Here is a 16,910-nt window from a genome sequence, read left to right on the forward strand (position 1 = left end):
CAAAAACATTTTAATATTAAAATATAAAAATATAAATTTCTAACCCAAGTAGTATTTCCATATACTTCTACTCCAGAGAAAAGAATCCAATTTACACATCTGAGAAACATGTATAAAGTTGCTTGTAAAATCGATGGAATTGACCTATTCACATTCTAAAAAAGTGAATGCTCTATATCCTGAGATAAGTTTTATAATCCATTTATACCACAGTTTCTCCAATTATTAAATAGGAAAAATAACTCCTCTAAGAGTTCATTGGGAACTCCTGATAAATGGTTAACAGCTCCATTATGCACTCATGTTTCCCTTTAGATCTTTATGCAGTACTAGAGGTTTGCAAAGCTGCTTGCAGTGACAAGTACATTTTCTTTCAGATAAATGTGAGGTTTGTGTATAAATTTGATTGATGGGTGTAATACAATATTAATAATTCTCTTAGGTATCTGAATGAAGTCTGTATTATATCAAATACAGCAAAAAACTGCACTTTGGAGCAATATGAAATCTGTGGGGTACTACTTTATGAAATCAATAAAAATCATGAAAATTGATTTTCTAAAGTGTAAATTCACTGTTTATAAAGCTGAAAGCACCTCAACTGCACTGGCAAAATACTTTTTTAAATAAAAAGTTATTTATATTTGGAAACAATGCTTGCTTACAATCTAGTTCACTAAATACAAGGGCTCGACCACTAAGCAATGCCATTACCCTGCCTGTGAAATGTTTGATTTGAGCATCACCATGTTTTGCAAAAAAAGTGTACAAAAATGCTATAATCTTGGAACAGTAATTTTAGCTCACAATGGGGTCTTCTGTGGATGTCATGGTCCATTTTGTAGGTTAGAAGAAAAATGCAAAGGCTGATCTGCAAAATTCTTCGGAACATTTCATTCTCTTTAATTACCTATGCATCTCTACAAAACATACTGGGTTGGAAAATAAGAAGGCTATTTTATATCTCTGCCACTCTGTTAATTAGATCTATGAAGGTAGAATATAATTTAATTTCTTTGGATCTCAGGCCTCTCACCTCACAAATGTGAATTAATTGACAGCAAAATCATGATAAGGATAACTAAACAAAAAAAAATCTTCCTTCTTTCAACTACTAAAAACATCAACAAAATTTAACCAGCAGCTTTTAAGTTAAGAAAATATTTATGTTAACATTGTCTATATAGCATTAATTGTCTGGATGATAATTTAACCACTTAATGAAGATATATTCTAAATATATATACTGGTGAGTCCCATGGACACTTATTCTCAGATTACTATTTTTAAATTATTATTCTTTAGAATCATGAAGATTCATCTTCTAATTATTAATATCTAAAACAGATGAAAAATGAGATTCATCTTCTAATTATTAATATCTAAAACAGATAAAAATGCTATTTTATAATATTTTCATAAAATAGGGTGATCTAGAATTCTTTATGCTAGATTTTTCAGATTACTAATAGAAGGGATTATCACTGTCATTGCATAAAGAATATTTGATTAATTTTTTAAAGTTTAGAATCTGTTCATCTGAATCACTTATAAAGAGAAGAGAGAATTGATTTGTAAGTTTAATTTCTTAAATTTTGTAATTTCTCCAACATACAACTTCCTGGAGCATGCATGACTAGGAGTCTATAATATTATTGCCAAGAAACCAGGAAGCATGAGTCATCCAATCAGGGCACAGTGTTCCAAAAAAGAAAACTTCTAGATAATTAAAACTTTTACCCTTTCACTCTCTAAAAACATTTAAATATATTTCAAAATAATCATTCCTCAAGTCGATTGTAAATTTTCCTGATGTTTTAAGTAATATTTACAATATTTTAAAAGGTATCTTTCAATATTTTTTAGGATTTCTGTGTTTGTTCTGAAGTACTTAAAGTTTTGGATGAAAAATATGGAGGAATCAAATGGCAAATGTAATTAAAAATAAAAAAGTAAGTTTGGGCAAGCTGGAAAACAATATTCCACAGTTATCATCTTTCAGTACTTTTATTTGGGCCCTATGAGCATGTTTGACAATGTTCACTGCTACAGCAGGAAACACGAACTGGGCATTCTCTTCTGGGCACTGTGATTGTCTGATTTGGAGCCTCCTCACCTCTTACTCACAGAACATATTACTCCAAATTCTCATGTCTGTTGGATCATCTCAGCTTTACAATCTGCTTGCCAGATGTCACTAACACAGAAGGAGTGCTCATTGTAGTAGAATTACATTTTATAAATTGATCAAAATTTGGTGGAGCCCAGACACAGGATGAGAGTCCTCCAATCACAACCCCATTTGAAAGCTATTTGTATAGATGAGATGCGGCCCAACACTGCCCTGTGCCATTTGGCTGGCTTTTTTGTTGTGGAATGTGGTTTTTATCGTTTTCTGTTTCCTGCTTATAGATTTTTTTTTTTTTCTGATTCCTTTCTATGCACCTACCTTTAACAGCAATGCATCTACTTTTAACATGTTGCTTTTCCGCTAAATGCAGGGGTGTAGCTTAATTCAGGGAGTCATAAAAACTAGCAATCTGGTCTTTAAGTAAGTGAGATATTTGTTAGTAACTAAAAAATAATTCAGTACTTTCATGATCCACCTACCACTGGGAAATGAAAGAAAAAATCATAACATTAAAATGAAATTCAGTATTTTATGTTCTCATTGGGGAAAAAGTTAAAATAATCTATTTCATTTTGACTAATTTAACAGACATCTTGGATCTTCTTTAATATCATTCAATAAACTATAATAGTGAAGATGGGGATCATTTTTCATTAAATATGCTAATGCTAAATATTTAAATAGTGGCTTTTCTCCAATTAAATAACTTTCAAAATTTTAGTTCATTAATTTTAATAATAACTTGGTGAAGTAGGATAGCAAGAACTCTTTTAAAATGAACCTACTAATCTACCATAATTTCACTTGGCAAAGCTTAAGCAGTGAATATAGAATATAATCATCTATCTTATATTATCATCTCAATATATGTCTGTGCTCTTTAAGTAAAATAGTGGTGTAGTTAGAATAAAAAATTGAAAATATTTTACATTAAAATGGTTTATACTTGCTTCATTTGTATATCAAAAGTTCTTAAATTGTATTTCAAGTTCACATTATCAATATACTGAATTCAAAATTCACAAGTTAGCTCATTTCATACATTATTCAGAGTGAAAATAGTCTGACTTCGCTAATATTTATTTAAAGACACCACATTACCCCTGGTAGATAAGACACAGTGCATAAGAAACATTCTAGGTAATGGACTCCAAGTTTACCAACATATGGCTTAATGGTAGACACGTGTTCTTCCCTCCATTTTATTCTTCCATCACCTCTTGCTCTATAGATCTACCTGTTCTCTAACATCTACCGTCTTGTAGAGTCAGACCATAATTGAAAGCCTCAATGGCTCTCCATTGCTTACCAAATCAAATACAAATGCCTTTAGGTACTATATCTACTACTCTTTGCAAGTACTCCATGACCCATCCAAAGTGTATAGTATCCACGAAAATCCCAAGTATTTTCCTGCCTCCTCACTTTTGCTCTAGTATCTATGGCAGAGGCCTCCAGCTTCCCACCTAAATCTGTTCTCTGCCTCTTCCATATGTATAGAGTTATTAACTGGTCTTAGAGCTGCCCAGCTAGACTAAATTTCCCAGCCTCCTTGAGTAGTAACATTGACTAAGTTCTCATCAATGGAATGTGAGTAGAATTGATGTGGATGTCTCTCCATGTTCCTTACCTCTAGTTATGAGCTAGAAGACAGACAAGAACAATACTCTAGGGCAGTGGTTCTCAAAAGGTGGTCTCTAGACTGGCAGTAGAAGTACCTGAGATCTTGGAAATGCAAATTTTCAGGATCCACCCCAGACCTAATGAATCAGAAACTCTGAAAGTGTGGCCCACAAATCTGTCAGAACAAACTCTCTAGGTGACAATGATGGATGTTAACATTTAGAAGCAGTATCCTGGAGGATAGTAGAGGAACAACTTGGAAGCAACTGTTCTGAAAATGACCATCTGGATGAGCATCCACTCACCTGGACTCTCAAGAAGTTTGTTTGTGAAATTATATAGTTCTTTAAGTAAGCAAATTGTCTGATGTCCTTCTTACAGCAGCTCAGCAATTGTCCTAAAGTAGTATTTATTCAATCTGGAATGGCCTGTTCAATATTTCCATCTGCTAAAATAAAAATCCTACTTGGATCTTTGCAAGGTAGCACTAGCCCATCTTCCTAATGCCTAAGAACACTAGGCCATTTCTTTCTGTCTTTTAAATCTATTATACACATTACTGATGAACACTCTTCAAAAAAATGCAAATCTAATTATGCCACTTCCCCATTTCAAGTTCTTATTCGACTCTCATAGCACTTAGGCTAAAATACAACATGGTTAACTAAGCCTACAAGGCCCCATCTAATATGACCCATGTCAATCTCTCCAGTCTCATCCAGAGCCATTTCACTTTTCCCTCTGCTCTAGTCACACTTTCCTTTTGTCTGTTTAAATCTTGGGAAGCATTTCCCCACCTCAGAGCTTCCTCCATGTTGCTCATTTCATTATCTTCTACTCATTCTTTAGGTCTCAAATGTCATTTTTCTTATGCTCCACCTCCAATGCATCCCATATAAATTAAGTCAAAGCCTTAAAATCTCCTATTAAGACTTTACATTTCCCTTCATAGCACTTACAATTTTTTTTATCATAATTTATTGTTTCCTATGAATTTTATTACTGGGTGTGATACCCTTTCCTCATGTCCCTACACCCATTGTAATATAAGAGGCTGGATGAGGCCAAGTACCATGTCTATCTGCTCAGTTTGCATATACAGCATCCAATACCCAGCTTGACACATAGTAAGCATTCAATAAATATGCATTAAATAGATACAAATGGATTGAGACTCAACTGAATGACATCTCATCCCCTAAGACTATTTGGATCTTTCTTTCTTATAAAAGAATATCATTTCCAGTGGTTTTATTAGCCAGAATGTCCTTATCTGCTTAAAAGGCTGAAGTTCTTGTTCCTGTTTAATATGTCTTGAGTTAATGATTCCACTTGTAAGCATTTATGAAGTGATCTATTTGATCTTGGAACCTTACAATCTAGGTTAGGAGTATATCACATCTTATACTGTTGTGATTTATTTTCCTAAAAGGCAGCTTTAATTATTACATCCCATTGCTAAATTTTTGCAAGGAATATCATTTTCCTAATATACAATCTCATCACTTCAGCATTTAAAACTACTCTTAGGTGGACTGACCATAACTTAGTTTTATTCCACAGTAAGATTTTGCTTTGTTCAAACTGGGAAATTCAATATTTCCCACATATACCCACTTTCAAGCATTTGCACATTTGTTCCTGTCAGGAATCTTTTCAAAATTAGAGCTCTTTTCTGAGACATTTCTCCCACGGTGACTATCTCTGCCTGCTGGTTTCTTCTGTGTTCTTCAAGGCCCATTTCAAATAGATCCCAGTGATCTGACTAAGCAAATGCAAGTTACATACAGTGATTCTTGTGGATTCTGGTCAGACTAGTGGATCCCTGATGACCAGCTTCTGCCCTGTGAATGAGCTTAATAGTGTACTTATGTCTTATGACATAAGGGCATAATTACAATACAGCAAAAATGCTTGAAAAAGAACTTCAGAGAATATATTCAAATGAAAATTCAAACACTTCTAAAAAATTAAATGTATATTAATCAATAAGTAAAATAGTAGAAAAAAACAACTCTAGAGTCATTACAAGAAGCTGTCAGATGTGCTGTAAAATGATAAATGTAAACTTTAATGTCCTAAATGAAGGACTGGCGAGGACAAATCTTCACCACTTTGTACATTCCTGAAACCGCGAATACCTACAATAAAGATGCAGGAAATTTCAACATACAACAGAGAGCACTGATACAGACAGTATCACTGAATGAAAGGGGATACCATATCTCCCAGTGGGATGTATTAAAATATCAAGGCTGAAAATCAGTGGTATAAGATATTTACAGTTAGCAAAATGCTATTTTTCTTCTTAGTTAAATTAACAGCATCAAACCCCCTCCTTTTACCTGCACCTATCTTTATAAGAGTACTTCCTTAATGTAAAAAAACAATTTCCCAGCTGAGAATGTAAAGGATTATCATTCTGCCAGGATCCTGATATATTAGCAGCCCAAGTGGCCACATGAAACTATCTCAGAAGCTCCCGCGCCGCTGTTTTCCTAGGAGAAATTCTCAGATACTCGCTGTCTTAGGATCTCCCTGGCCTGAGAACATTTGGCAGTACTAACACTTTGACATAACAGAGTGCATTAAATTAAGCTCCAAGGAAGAAAAAGTATATGGTTTTGCGGAATTGGAAAACTTTCTGACTAATTAAGGAACCATGTGGGAGTTGTGCTCATGACTTTCTCATTCGTAAAGGAAGAAAAAAAGGCTTTACGAATAATGAAGAAAAGTAAGTGAAACATTTTACTGAATGCACATGGATGTAGAGCTATGTAGCCACAGGGCGCCTGCTCCAGCTCTCCCACCGGGCTGGATCAAGCTATTTTTCATTTAAGCAGTGGGTCGATATGATTTTCCAAGATCGAGATCAACATAACATCAAAGCCTCTTTGCTCTCTGAAGACAAATGCTATTATAGCTTACAAAATCAATAAACCAAATTAGCAGCTCCACTGACAATATTTCTTGATATAATAAAGATAGGCTGTAAAACAAGATGTAACTGTTTTTGTTGTTGTTGTTGTTGTTTATTTTATTTTTTCTTTTAAACTGAATAATAGTAAGATTTCTAAAACATGCGCCATCGCTCCAGATTTTTCCTTTTTGATCTGCCATTGCTCTGGTCATAAAGATTTTTTGTTGTTGCTGTTATTGAAGACTCAGAATTAAATGACAGTAGTGACAAAATCTCCCATCCATCTTTCTGAGACAGGGGGCTGCATCATGTCCTAAAGCAGAACATATTCCTGGTCAACCCAGTAACTAAGAAATCACTTTAACCCTGATGAAAGACACTTTGATAATATACCTTTTACTTACAGGAAAATCAATCTCAGAATTCCAGAAGGGAAAGTATATTGAAAATTCAGTTTCTAAAAAGTGATCTGTGTTTAAGTTATATACATATATACACATGCCATCACTTATTATAATACCCGAAGCAACATCTTTATAATATTTACATACAAGTAAATAAACAACATAATAAAAATATTTATCTTAAAATTTTTAAAATTATTTTTTAAACCCAAACTGACTTTAAAGAGAATAAAACTTAAAAATAAATCTCTAGCAAAGAACAATGCAGGGGAAAGAATCCAGGCACAGTCTAGTCTCTCCCTATAGCCTCCATGCAGACCCCTCCAACCGTATCTACTCTGACTGAGCACCCTTTCCACAAATCTGGTCCAGCAGCTGTCAGTTCCTTTTGGGAGGATGACTTGAGGGATGACCTGGCCTCCCCAGGTCCCATTCCTGAGCCACTGGCATCTGTTCCACTTCTAGGACTAGGGATTGATCATACTTCCCTTGACTCCCCTGATCCATCTGGTCACCTACTCTCACACAGGCCCTTCCAGCCCCCTCTGTTTCTTCTAACAGGTTTCTTTGATCCCCAGTGCTACTTCCCCATGGTTCTTCTATCAGCTACCCCAGCCTTGCCCTACTTCTCAATGTGGAGCCCTCTGACTTGACCGCAGCCCTATCAGTCCTTGCTCTGGAAAGCGCATAGTCCTAGCTTCCTGAGGCCCTGCTCTTTGGACCTGGCTGTATGAGCCACTGTCAGTTGCAGCACCAGGTTTAGGGAAGGCCAGGCCCTGGGGATTGGCAGTTGGGATGGGCTTTGTGGTCTGAGAGGGTGGCACAACATAGTCAACAGTGGCAGGGTTGTCGGGGAGCTCATAGCCCTCTTTCTTCACCCGAACCTGGCACCACAACCTATCCTTGGGCTCTTGAGGCAGATCACAGAGGTCCCAGAGAGTGACTGAGGCCAGGCGCTCAGGTTCATCATAGATGGGGTCCTCTTTGGGGTCCATCACATTAGCCTTCAGCAACTGCTACTGGACATGCTCATCATATAAGTCACAATAGAGAGGTTTCTTTAGTTACACTCTCTCCTCTGCCTGAGCAAGGGTGGTGATACATATTTTTTAAAAGATGCTTCATGCTTCATGTATACTCAAGTGCCAGCATCCAGAAAAGTTCAAATTATGACCTCTTATTCCTATGTATGTTATAATAAAGGCTGAGCATCTGTAAACATTCTTAATTCTCACTGTCCTATCTGAGTATTGTTGTATCCTCAGCATCACAGTATTGACATTATTATGTATGGGGGTGCTGAAATACACATTGGCAGAGACACAGATCTTCCTATCATGTTGCTTGCACTCCTCCTCAACAGAGAGGCTATACACAATAAACAAATTACTATAGGTTGGGAGGATCAGGGAAGATGTCACAGCTTTCCAAAGGGAATGGCAGAACCTATGTAAGTGAAAGGGGTAAAAGTACGTATTGGGGTAGGATGAAAGGCATGGAATTTGGTTTGCTGAGAGAACAATAATTATTTGGCTGAAAATGAAGAGTTTAAAAGTGGATTTGGCACCAGTCCTCCTCCACCCAAATTCTTCTCAAAGGGCATTTAATCAAGAAAAAAAAATACACATTAAGCATAATCACTTTATTTTAAATGACCTGAAATGTGCTTCATTGCAAATAGGATTTGAGTGGATTGAAAATGAGAGCAGATCTTGGCGCCCAGCCTTTTGTCTCTGGTTATGCCTTACACAAATTTGGAAGATTAGACAGACTAAAAACGAAAACTGATTTCTATGGGATAAGCAATGTACGTGATTATAACCCTTCATTTACAAGGAAAAAATAAGGATCTATGATTAATTTAAACCAAGAAGAAACATTTGCTTGAATTGACTAGATTTAAAATATTAACATTTTTGATATGGTTACATAAAATTGCATAATTCAATATGGTTTCATAGTAGATATAAGTCACTTGTACAGAGACTACTTATTCTAAGAGGACTTTCATGGATAATCGTATCAACTCTTGCAGAGAAAGACAAAATTTTATCATTTTGTTCTATTGGATAAATTTAGCATTTTAATTTCTTGTTATTAAACTGAGAATAAGTAATTCAAAAAGTTTTATATAACATAAGCAAAATTTAAAGCCCAGAGTAGCACTGGCACACTGGCTCACTGTCTTGTGTTCTACCGTTAGAAAGCACAGTCTTTTAAAACAAATCATTCCTGCACGTGCTTCGGTTTTATACACTTTGCTTCCTGGATTCAGGAAGCTATTCAGTGTATAAAGATATTTTAGTTTGATAATTTCCGATACAATTAAAGTCATTCTTTGGTCATATTCAGATTTCACATTAAAGATCTTTCATCTACATCAAGTACACCAATGTGAGTTCAAAATCTCTTACTCTAAATTCATAATGTGTATTGTGTTAAGATTCTTGCTTAGGAAATTACACACCTAAAAGCTGCTATTATTATAATTAGTTGAAAAGAAAGAGAGTGACAAGTCTAGAAATAATAGTAGATTTCCCAGGGGTATCCAAGGGTAAGAACTAAGATGCAGTGGTACAAAGACTTAAGATGAACAAAAGCAGTTTCATTTTATGAAGATTAGATAAACTACAGATAGAGCTAGAAAATAGTAGCTACCCAAGAATAGTTAAAGAAAAGAGAAAAGGGAATGGTGACTGTGAAGAGTTTGTCTAGATAGGTATTTCCCAAAGTACACATTAATCACTTAAAATACATGGGAGTTTCATGTTAAATGTTTGAGGCACACAGGTCTATGACAAAAACAACAACAACAACAACAACAAAAACCTTTAATATATTGTTTCAATCAAAATTTCCAAACTTTTTTGACAAAGAAACAATTATATGTATATATCAACAATAAGTCATATATACACGTATGTGTATATATAAGACTTGTTGGCATTGTCTATAGAGGAGGCTTTGAGAAGAGTTGAGATAAAGAAAGATCTAAAAGGTTGCAAGATTAGGACTAATAAGAGGGTCTCTGATATATGGGTTTACACTTGTTAATAGTGATCCAAGAATCAAGATGCGAGAGGTCTCAGCCTCATCAAAGTTCCATAGAAGTCAAAAGGTAGAGTGAGAATTTTTGTGATGGGATTAGTGAAGAGTGTTTCTTTGGAGAGAGTGATTGCTCTGCTCTGAGTCCGTTTCCCAACCCCTTTTGAGATAGGGATGTAGGAGGGCTACCTTCTGACACTTGACTTGTGTCAAGTTTCAAGAGAGTTTCAAGAAAACCACTTGGGGATCATTGACATATGTTCACGTAGTTGGGAGACATGGGCCTGGGCCCTGAATACCACGTGAGAACACGTAAATAGCCTGTGGACACTGGGGTCCAACTCCTGACAAGGAATTGGAGGCTAGATTCTGGCCCCTCATTGCTTTGGCGGAGGAGGTGGTGGATTGCTGAGAAATGGGCTGAGAGAGGGCAGGAGTGCTTCTCTGTGGACTGGATCTGAGCCATCCAGGGGGCCAGTATTACATTATGGGTCCTATCCAAGTTCCCCCTGGCAGAGCAAGGAGCCTCAGCAGAAAGCAGTTATCAAGGCCTCATATAGGGAAATGCAGGAGATAAACTCAGAGGGGCTTACCTAAAGGGCCCCAAGGAAGTGTTGGATTTAATTATCTGCCAGACACCCAACTTAATACATCTAGCAGGCACATTAAAACTGCTTCTTTCCTTCCTTTTCCTTCTTCTTTCTGTATTTTACCCTGATGATAAAGAGCATCTGCTGGTAGGCTTAGGACAGGAGAGAGAAGAGAGCATATGGAGCCAGCCTACCTTTCTCGCTTCTGGCTGCCAGTCCCCAAAAGCCCTAGGTGGGGAGGGGGGTCGCAGGCGGAGATTTAATTTGCTCAGAAAAATGACTCTCACTAAATAAAGTTAAAAGAAAAAAATGCAATTGTTTTTGGTTATTTCTGAAGTTGATCTTGATCAATATACCAGTTACAGAAACTATGCAGCTTGCTGGTAATCCAGAGCAGAGCATCGAAAGAGGGACATTTTAAATGTCACCCGTTTCACGCCATAAATCCACTTACATCTGGGTAAAGGGGAAAATGAAGCTTTCTAAAATATAATAAAATATAAAACATGATAGCTCATGAAATCAGCAGCATGCATTGTGATTCAAGTCAAAGTATAATCTGCAATGTTGCAGTATGAAGACCATCATACATATTTTTAGGTCAAAAGAGAAAATAATGATGGCAATGATGATGATGATGATGATGATGATGATATAGCCCTGTAAGATTATCAACATTAGTATATTGTGTAGATAATGAATTCATAATTAGAAGACCTAATGCTATTGTTTGGAATGACAGAACTATTTAAGGTTGGAAGGCCCAGATTAAACAGATTTTCCCTAGGAAGGAAGAATTAATCTGAGCTTCCAAACTTATATAACGAGTTGGATGACTTTCAGTAGTCATCCAATATGGTCATTTGAGCCAAACAGTGTGATAAGTGATGGACATTACAGTGTAATGTCTGGGAGTGAATTCTGGTACCAGAGTAGGTGGGTTGAATGCCAGTGCATTTTGAATGGCTACTATGAAAGGTTAAAGGAGTATAAATTAGTAGTTGATAGATAGTCGTGGGGATGGGGAGCACAGCATAGGGAATGCAGTTAATGTAATGGCTAGGTAGAGAGCCAGAGTAGAGAAAGAGCAATTAAGGGGATCATTTTATAAACCATATAAATATCTAACCAATGTAATGTATAGTTGAAACTAATAAAATAAAATAAAATAAATAATAAAGAAAAAATGTATTAGAGATTCTTTGACATCAAAAATATGTTACTAATGAGTATATGACAGTGAAATTAATATCAATATTCATTTCTCAGGCATTTGTGGCAGATAGTTTCAATATATCTAAAGATAAATATTAACTACAAAATAAGCAGTTCTTCAACAAGTTAAACTTATAATATGACCCCAAAATTTCACTCTAAATATTAAGCACTTGTAAGATCAAGAACTTCATGACTTAAATAACATCATAACATCTTCACTTATAAATGTCTATAATTACATCATTGGATGAATTAGTTTTCCGAATTAAACTTGGCTTATACAGTAGATCTAAAATCATAGAAATGGTGAATTCACTCAATATGCAATACAATGCTAATAAATAACAATCCTGGAAATTGGAGATTTGTTTTTTTGTTTTAAAGAAAATAGGTAGCAATGACACAGGCAAAAAGAAGGTAGAAAAAGAGCATTTTTTATAAAAAGCAATTTCAATTGAAAGGGAAAGACTATAAGAGAAACATATACTTTGTTATAGTCTTATCTTAAATTCTCATAAATTTAGTCCGAATTCCTTTGAGTTACAATTTTCAGTCAAAGTCACCATTGTGTAAATTTTCTTCTCCCTTACTATAGGCTTTGTTCTTTACAATTTAACTGGAGGCTTTATTTTAAAATGAACCTCAAAGCAATTTGATGGTTCATCTTTTCATTACTTCGGTAATAAAATATCAACTTGCTCACTGTAAGAGTGGGTGGCAGTATAATTACCTTCAAGGGAAATAAAGTAACTTTCTCCTATTGTGTGATTACAGTGTTGAAAAATTTTGTAACTGAAACGATTTTTGGCTCTGTTTTGTAATTATAAGTCTAAGCTGTTATCACTCACCAGAAGTGTTCTAAAACTGTATGACCATTACGTTCAGAAATACTCTTTGGCAAGGTGTATACTATATACTATGTCAGGTTCAGAAGAGCCCCCATACAGTAAATTATTCCTTCAGTTATGAAATATTCTTATTTATCTGTTAGAAATTTACTGACGATGGTCAGGAATATAAGTATTGTCCTACTGTCCCAGGTTTAGTCTCGGCCAAATTCCTTCAGTATATGGAAAAAAATTCAATGAATAAATCATTTCATATATCTACTTTTATTCTCTTTTTTGAGAAAAGTTTAGAGCAGCGATCATTTTAATTAACAGATTGTGTAGGAGAATGCGTAATAGCAGCTGTTAATATGCATTTTTAAGACTGGAGGGTGTGGCGATTTATCCAGATATAAGGGCAACATATGTTCAGCTAAGCATATGAATTGTAATATAAATTATGATTATAACCTGAGGAGAGGCACAGAGGGACATGAGCAATGGCTGCTTGTCCCCATTTAATCATCTCATATCGTTTTTTAACTAAAGAAGGCTTTATATTATTTTAACTGAGAAAATATGATAAAACATGAATCATAATTCCTTAAATCAGCTTCATACATTTTGAAACATGTAACTATTTTTTCCTGCAAATGCAAATTCAGAGTTTTAAAAAAAATATTCAAGAGAGAAATTGAAAACAAATAAAAGCTATGAAGATCATCTTAAGGAAACCTCAAAATATCAAAACAGATTGTGTTTTCCGGCTTTAAACATTTCATCTCATTAACTTTTCGATAGGGGAGATAGTTTAGTTATCTTGAACACTATTAATTGAGTTTACAAAATAACTGATTGAAGATATTAGAGATAAAACAAATTACCTTTTCTTGATATTGCCGCCTTGAGGAATCCAAAGACTGGATTAAAGCTGTGGCATGGCCCACAAACATGGCGTAACAGGTAGCCCCGACGATCATGCTCAGCATGGTGATCCAGAGGTCAGACATGCTGACCGGGGCCTGGGCTCCGTACCCGATACACAGCATGTGGCTCATGGCTTTGAAGAGTGCATATGAATACTGCTTTCCCCAAGAATCATTCTGGAACAGGAGAGGAAAAAAAAAATTGAGCCATTAAGATTGCAGAATATGAAGTAAGTATGACCTGTATACAAAAGCATTACAGAACACTGAGTATGGAGGAACAGCCTTGTGATGGAGCATTTACATAGGTGCTTCTCCCTAATTGCTAATCAAATGACTTGATGTTTTTCAAAGCCTGCTTAGTCTACTGTTAACATATGCATTCCTAGTCAGTTTTAGGATTGTTGTTTTTAAAATGAAAATTACTTTGCGGACAATGGTATGAGTATCACATAAAAATGCCAAGGACGAATGCTGATGGGCTCATTTCAAAATTTCCTGGAAATCTGGTCATTCTCTTGTAATTCATTTGCAAGCTGAGATGAGTGTGAAGATGATGGGCCTAAGCATAGGCATTTTTATCAAAACAATGATGTTTAGATTTTTAAAATCCTAATTGACATATTTGCATAGTCCTTCATCTTATATTTCTGAAGTAAAAAGATAAACACATTTTGAAATACAGGTTTGATAAATGGAAAGACTTCTCTGAAGCCCTATTTCAGGGTAATGTATATTGGAATTCAAATGTCAGAGTTGATGATGAATGAACCTTTTTTTTTTTTTAATACTAAAGTAAAATAAAATAAGCAAAATCACTTCTTGGCAAATTCTCTGGAGAAATAAGCTGACTTCTGAGATAAGTTATTAGATGCAATTTCTGATGTCATTTCAAAACATTATTCTAAGCTCAATCATACAAAAATAAGGTGTTCAATGTATCTTATTTACCCTTTAATAAGATTTAAAGAATTTTTTTGTTTAATTTGTACCAAACTCCCTAGCTTTACATAATTTAAAGGTCTAGTGAAAAATAAAATTTGGGGCATTTTATATCAAAACTTAGAAAAAAAAGTGTTGTTAAAAATAATAATACTTAAACATTTTTCCTTTAAAAAGATTTTATTACTTATAAAACTTAATAGGATAATAGTGATAGATGAGTAACAATACCAAATGTATAAATTCCAAAAAATAATATTTCAAAATCATAATTATACATAATACAGTAAATAATAATAGTATATTATTGTGATATCTTGATTTATCATATAATTTTTCTGGCTTAATTTTCTGCAAATTTTTTTCTCAGCTCATCAAAATTTACACAATTAGCAAATTCATTTTTAATGATAAAATCTAAATGATAAAATCTAATGATAAAATCTAATGATAAAATCATCAGGTTCTTTTGGCTAATGCAAGATTACAAATAATTTTTGATACTTTTCAGTTTTAAGAAAGATCTTTATGTTGATGCAACTGTTACTGGAGCTATTAAGAATACTTTACAGGCTGTAACATCACTGGGATAAATTTCTGATAAATTGGGATAAATTTATTTTAATATATAAATTTTAGAACATCTAGAGCTTATGATTCTCACAGAAAAATTTTTCGTTAATATATAACTTCATACAAATCAGTTTCATGTATGTGAGAATGTAATTTTTAATTAAACTTTTAAAATAATTGTAGATTAAAATGCAAATTATAAGAAATAATAGATGTACCCTTCACCCAGTTTCCCCCAATGGTTACACCTTACAAACCATAGTACAATGTCATAAGCAGGAAACTGACATGGATACAATACACTGATCTCATTCATATTTCACTAATTTACATAAACTCATCTATGTGTGTATTTAGCTTTACCTAATTTTATTGGTGTATAGATCCATGTATTCATTCCCAAGTCAAGATACAGTATCGTAACAAAGATCCCTTGTATCACCTTTATATTGAATTTAATACAAAATGTAATGTATGCAATGGCATTTTAATATTTCCTCTGGTATTTCCTGTAACTTGTTGAGGTCATGCAATAAAACAAAAGTAGTTTCATGATTTGTATATAATTCAAAATGCCTGTTTATGTAATCTATTCCTTTATTTTCAATTACGAGGACAATTTAATTTAAAAATTGTCTTCTTTGTTAAAAATACACTCATTTAAAGCTTCATATGAAAATAGTGTTATTTTCCATCAAATGTGATGATCTTTAAATATAATCTGTATTCCTATGGTGGTGTATATTTGTTTTCAATGTTGCAGCAAAAGACATTGTAAACTATAAAGAATTCTAACTCCCTGATAGGCTTTATTGTAATGTCCTTGTGTATTCTCTATTTTGTAATAATTTACTGACAAAGTTTATTGCCTGAGCTCTGCAGGCACTGTCTTGGAACTTCGGCAAGAGATTTAATATTTGTGTAGATACTGCAGTGATGGGCTCCTGGGACTGAGAAGCAGCTGGCCTCTCACCATGGGTCCTATCCGTCCCTGCTGGCATGGGTGAGCCACTCCTATCTCCCTTGGTTGCCACAGTTGCTTGGCTTCTGTGCTGACTCCTGTGCCTGCAGGCCTGAACCTGTGTATGCACAGCTGCCACCCTGCAGCTCTGCTGCTCATGTTCATACTCCATTGCCCCAGTGGACATCACTTATAAAACATAAATTCAAAAATAAAATTATTAAGAGTTTCAAGATGGCAGTAGCAAAGCATTAAAGCAAGCACAGAGCCCTTCTGAAAGTGGGGCTCTGCAACTGTAAGATCACACACCACACACCTGTGAAGTCAATCCTGCCTTTGCCAAATTAACTCTTACATTATCTGAAAATGTTAAAGTTATTTTAAAAATATGTTAAATATATGTGGATATTTTTGTTCGTGTTTTAATAAAATTTTCCCAAATCCAATTTAAAGATTAAAAAATTGAACATGATAAGGTTTAAAAGCCCAACCTTATAAACTTTGTAACTGCATGTTGCTGCTGAGAAATGAAAAATAACTAGTCTTATTTGGTTGAAAGATGAAAAATAACTAGTCCTATTTGGTTGGAAGAGTTTTCTTAAAGTGAAATTCATGGTTATTTACTTATAAAATGAGGTTAGGTTGGCATATCTATATCTATCTATCATCTATCTATCAATCATCTATCTACCTATCAATCATCTATCTACCCATTCATATCTGAAGAGTTCCTCATAGATGAGCCAATCT

General features: G+C 34.6%; 1 protein-coding gene across 1 annotated transcript in view; it reads right to left on the bottom strand.

Annotated features, from left to right (window-relative positions):
• The window catches only part of HCN1 (hyperpolarization activated cyclic nucleotide gated potassium channel 1), a 330,541-nt gene that overhangs the window by 80,829 nt on the left and 232,802 nt on the right, over positions 1-16,910 (bottom strand). The window contains exon 5 of the mRNA XM_015589832.1: positions 13,643-13,861. Within this exon, the coding sequence (XP_015445318.1) occupies positions 13,643-13,861 (219 nt within the window). The remainder of the gene's footprint in view (positions 1-13,642; positions 13,862-16,910) is intronic.

Source organism: Pteropus alecto, unplaced genomic scaffold, assembly GCF_000325575.1.
Source record: "Pteropus alecto unplaced genomic scaffold, ASM32557v1 scaffold73, whole genome shotgun sequence".
NCBI classification, from domain to species: Eukaryota; Metazoa; Chordata; class Mammalia; order Chiroptera; family Pteropodidae; genus Pteropus; species Pteropus alecto.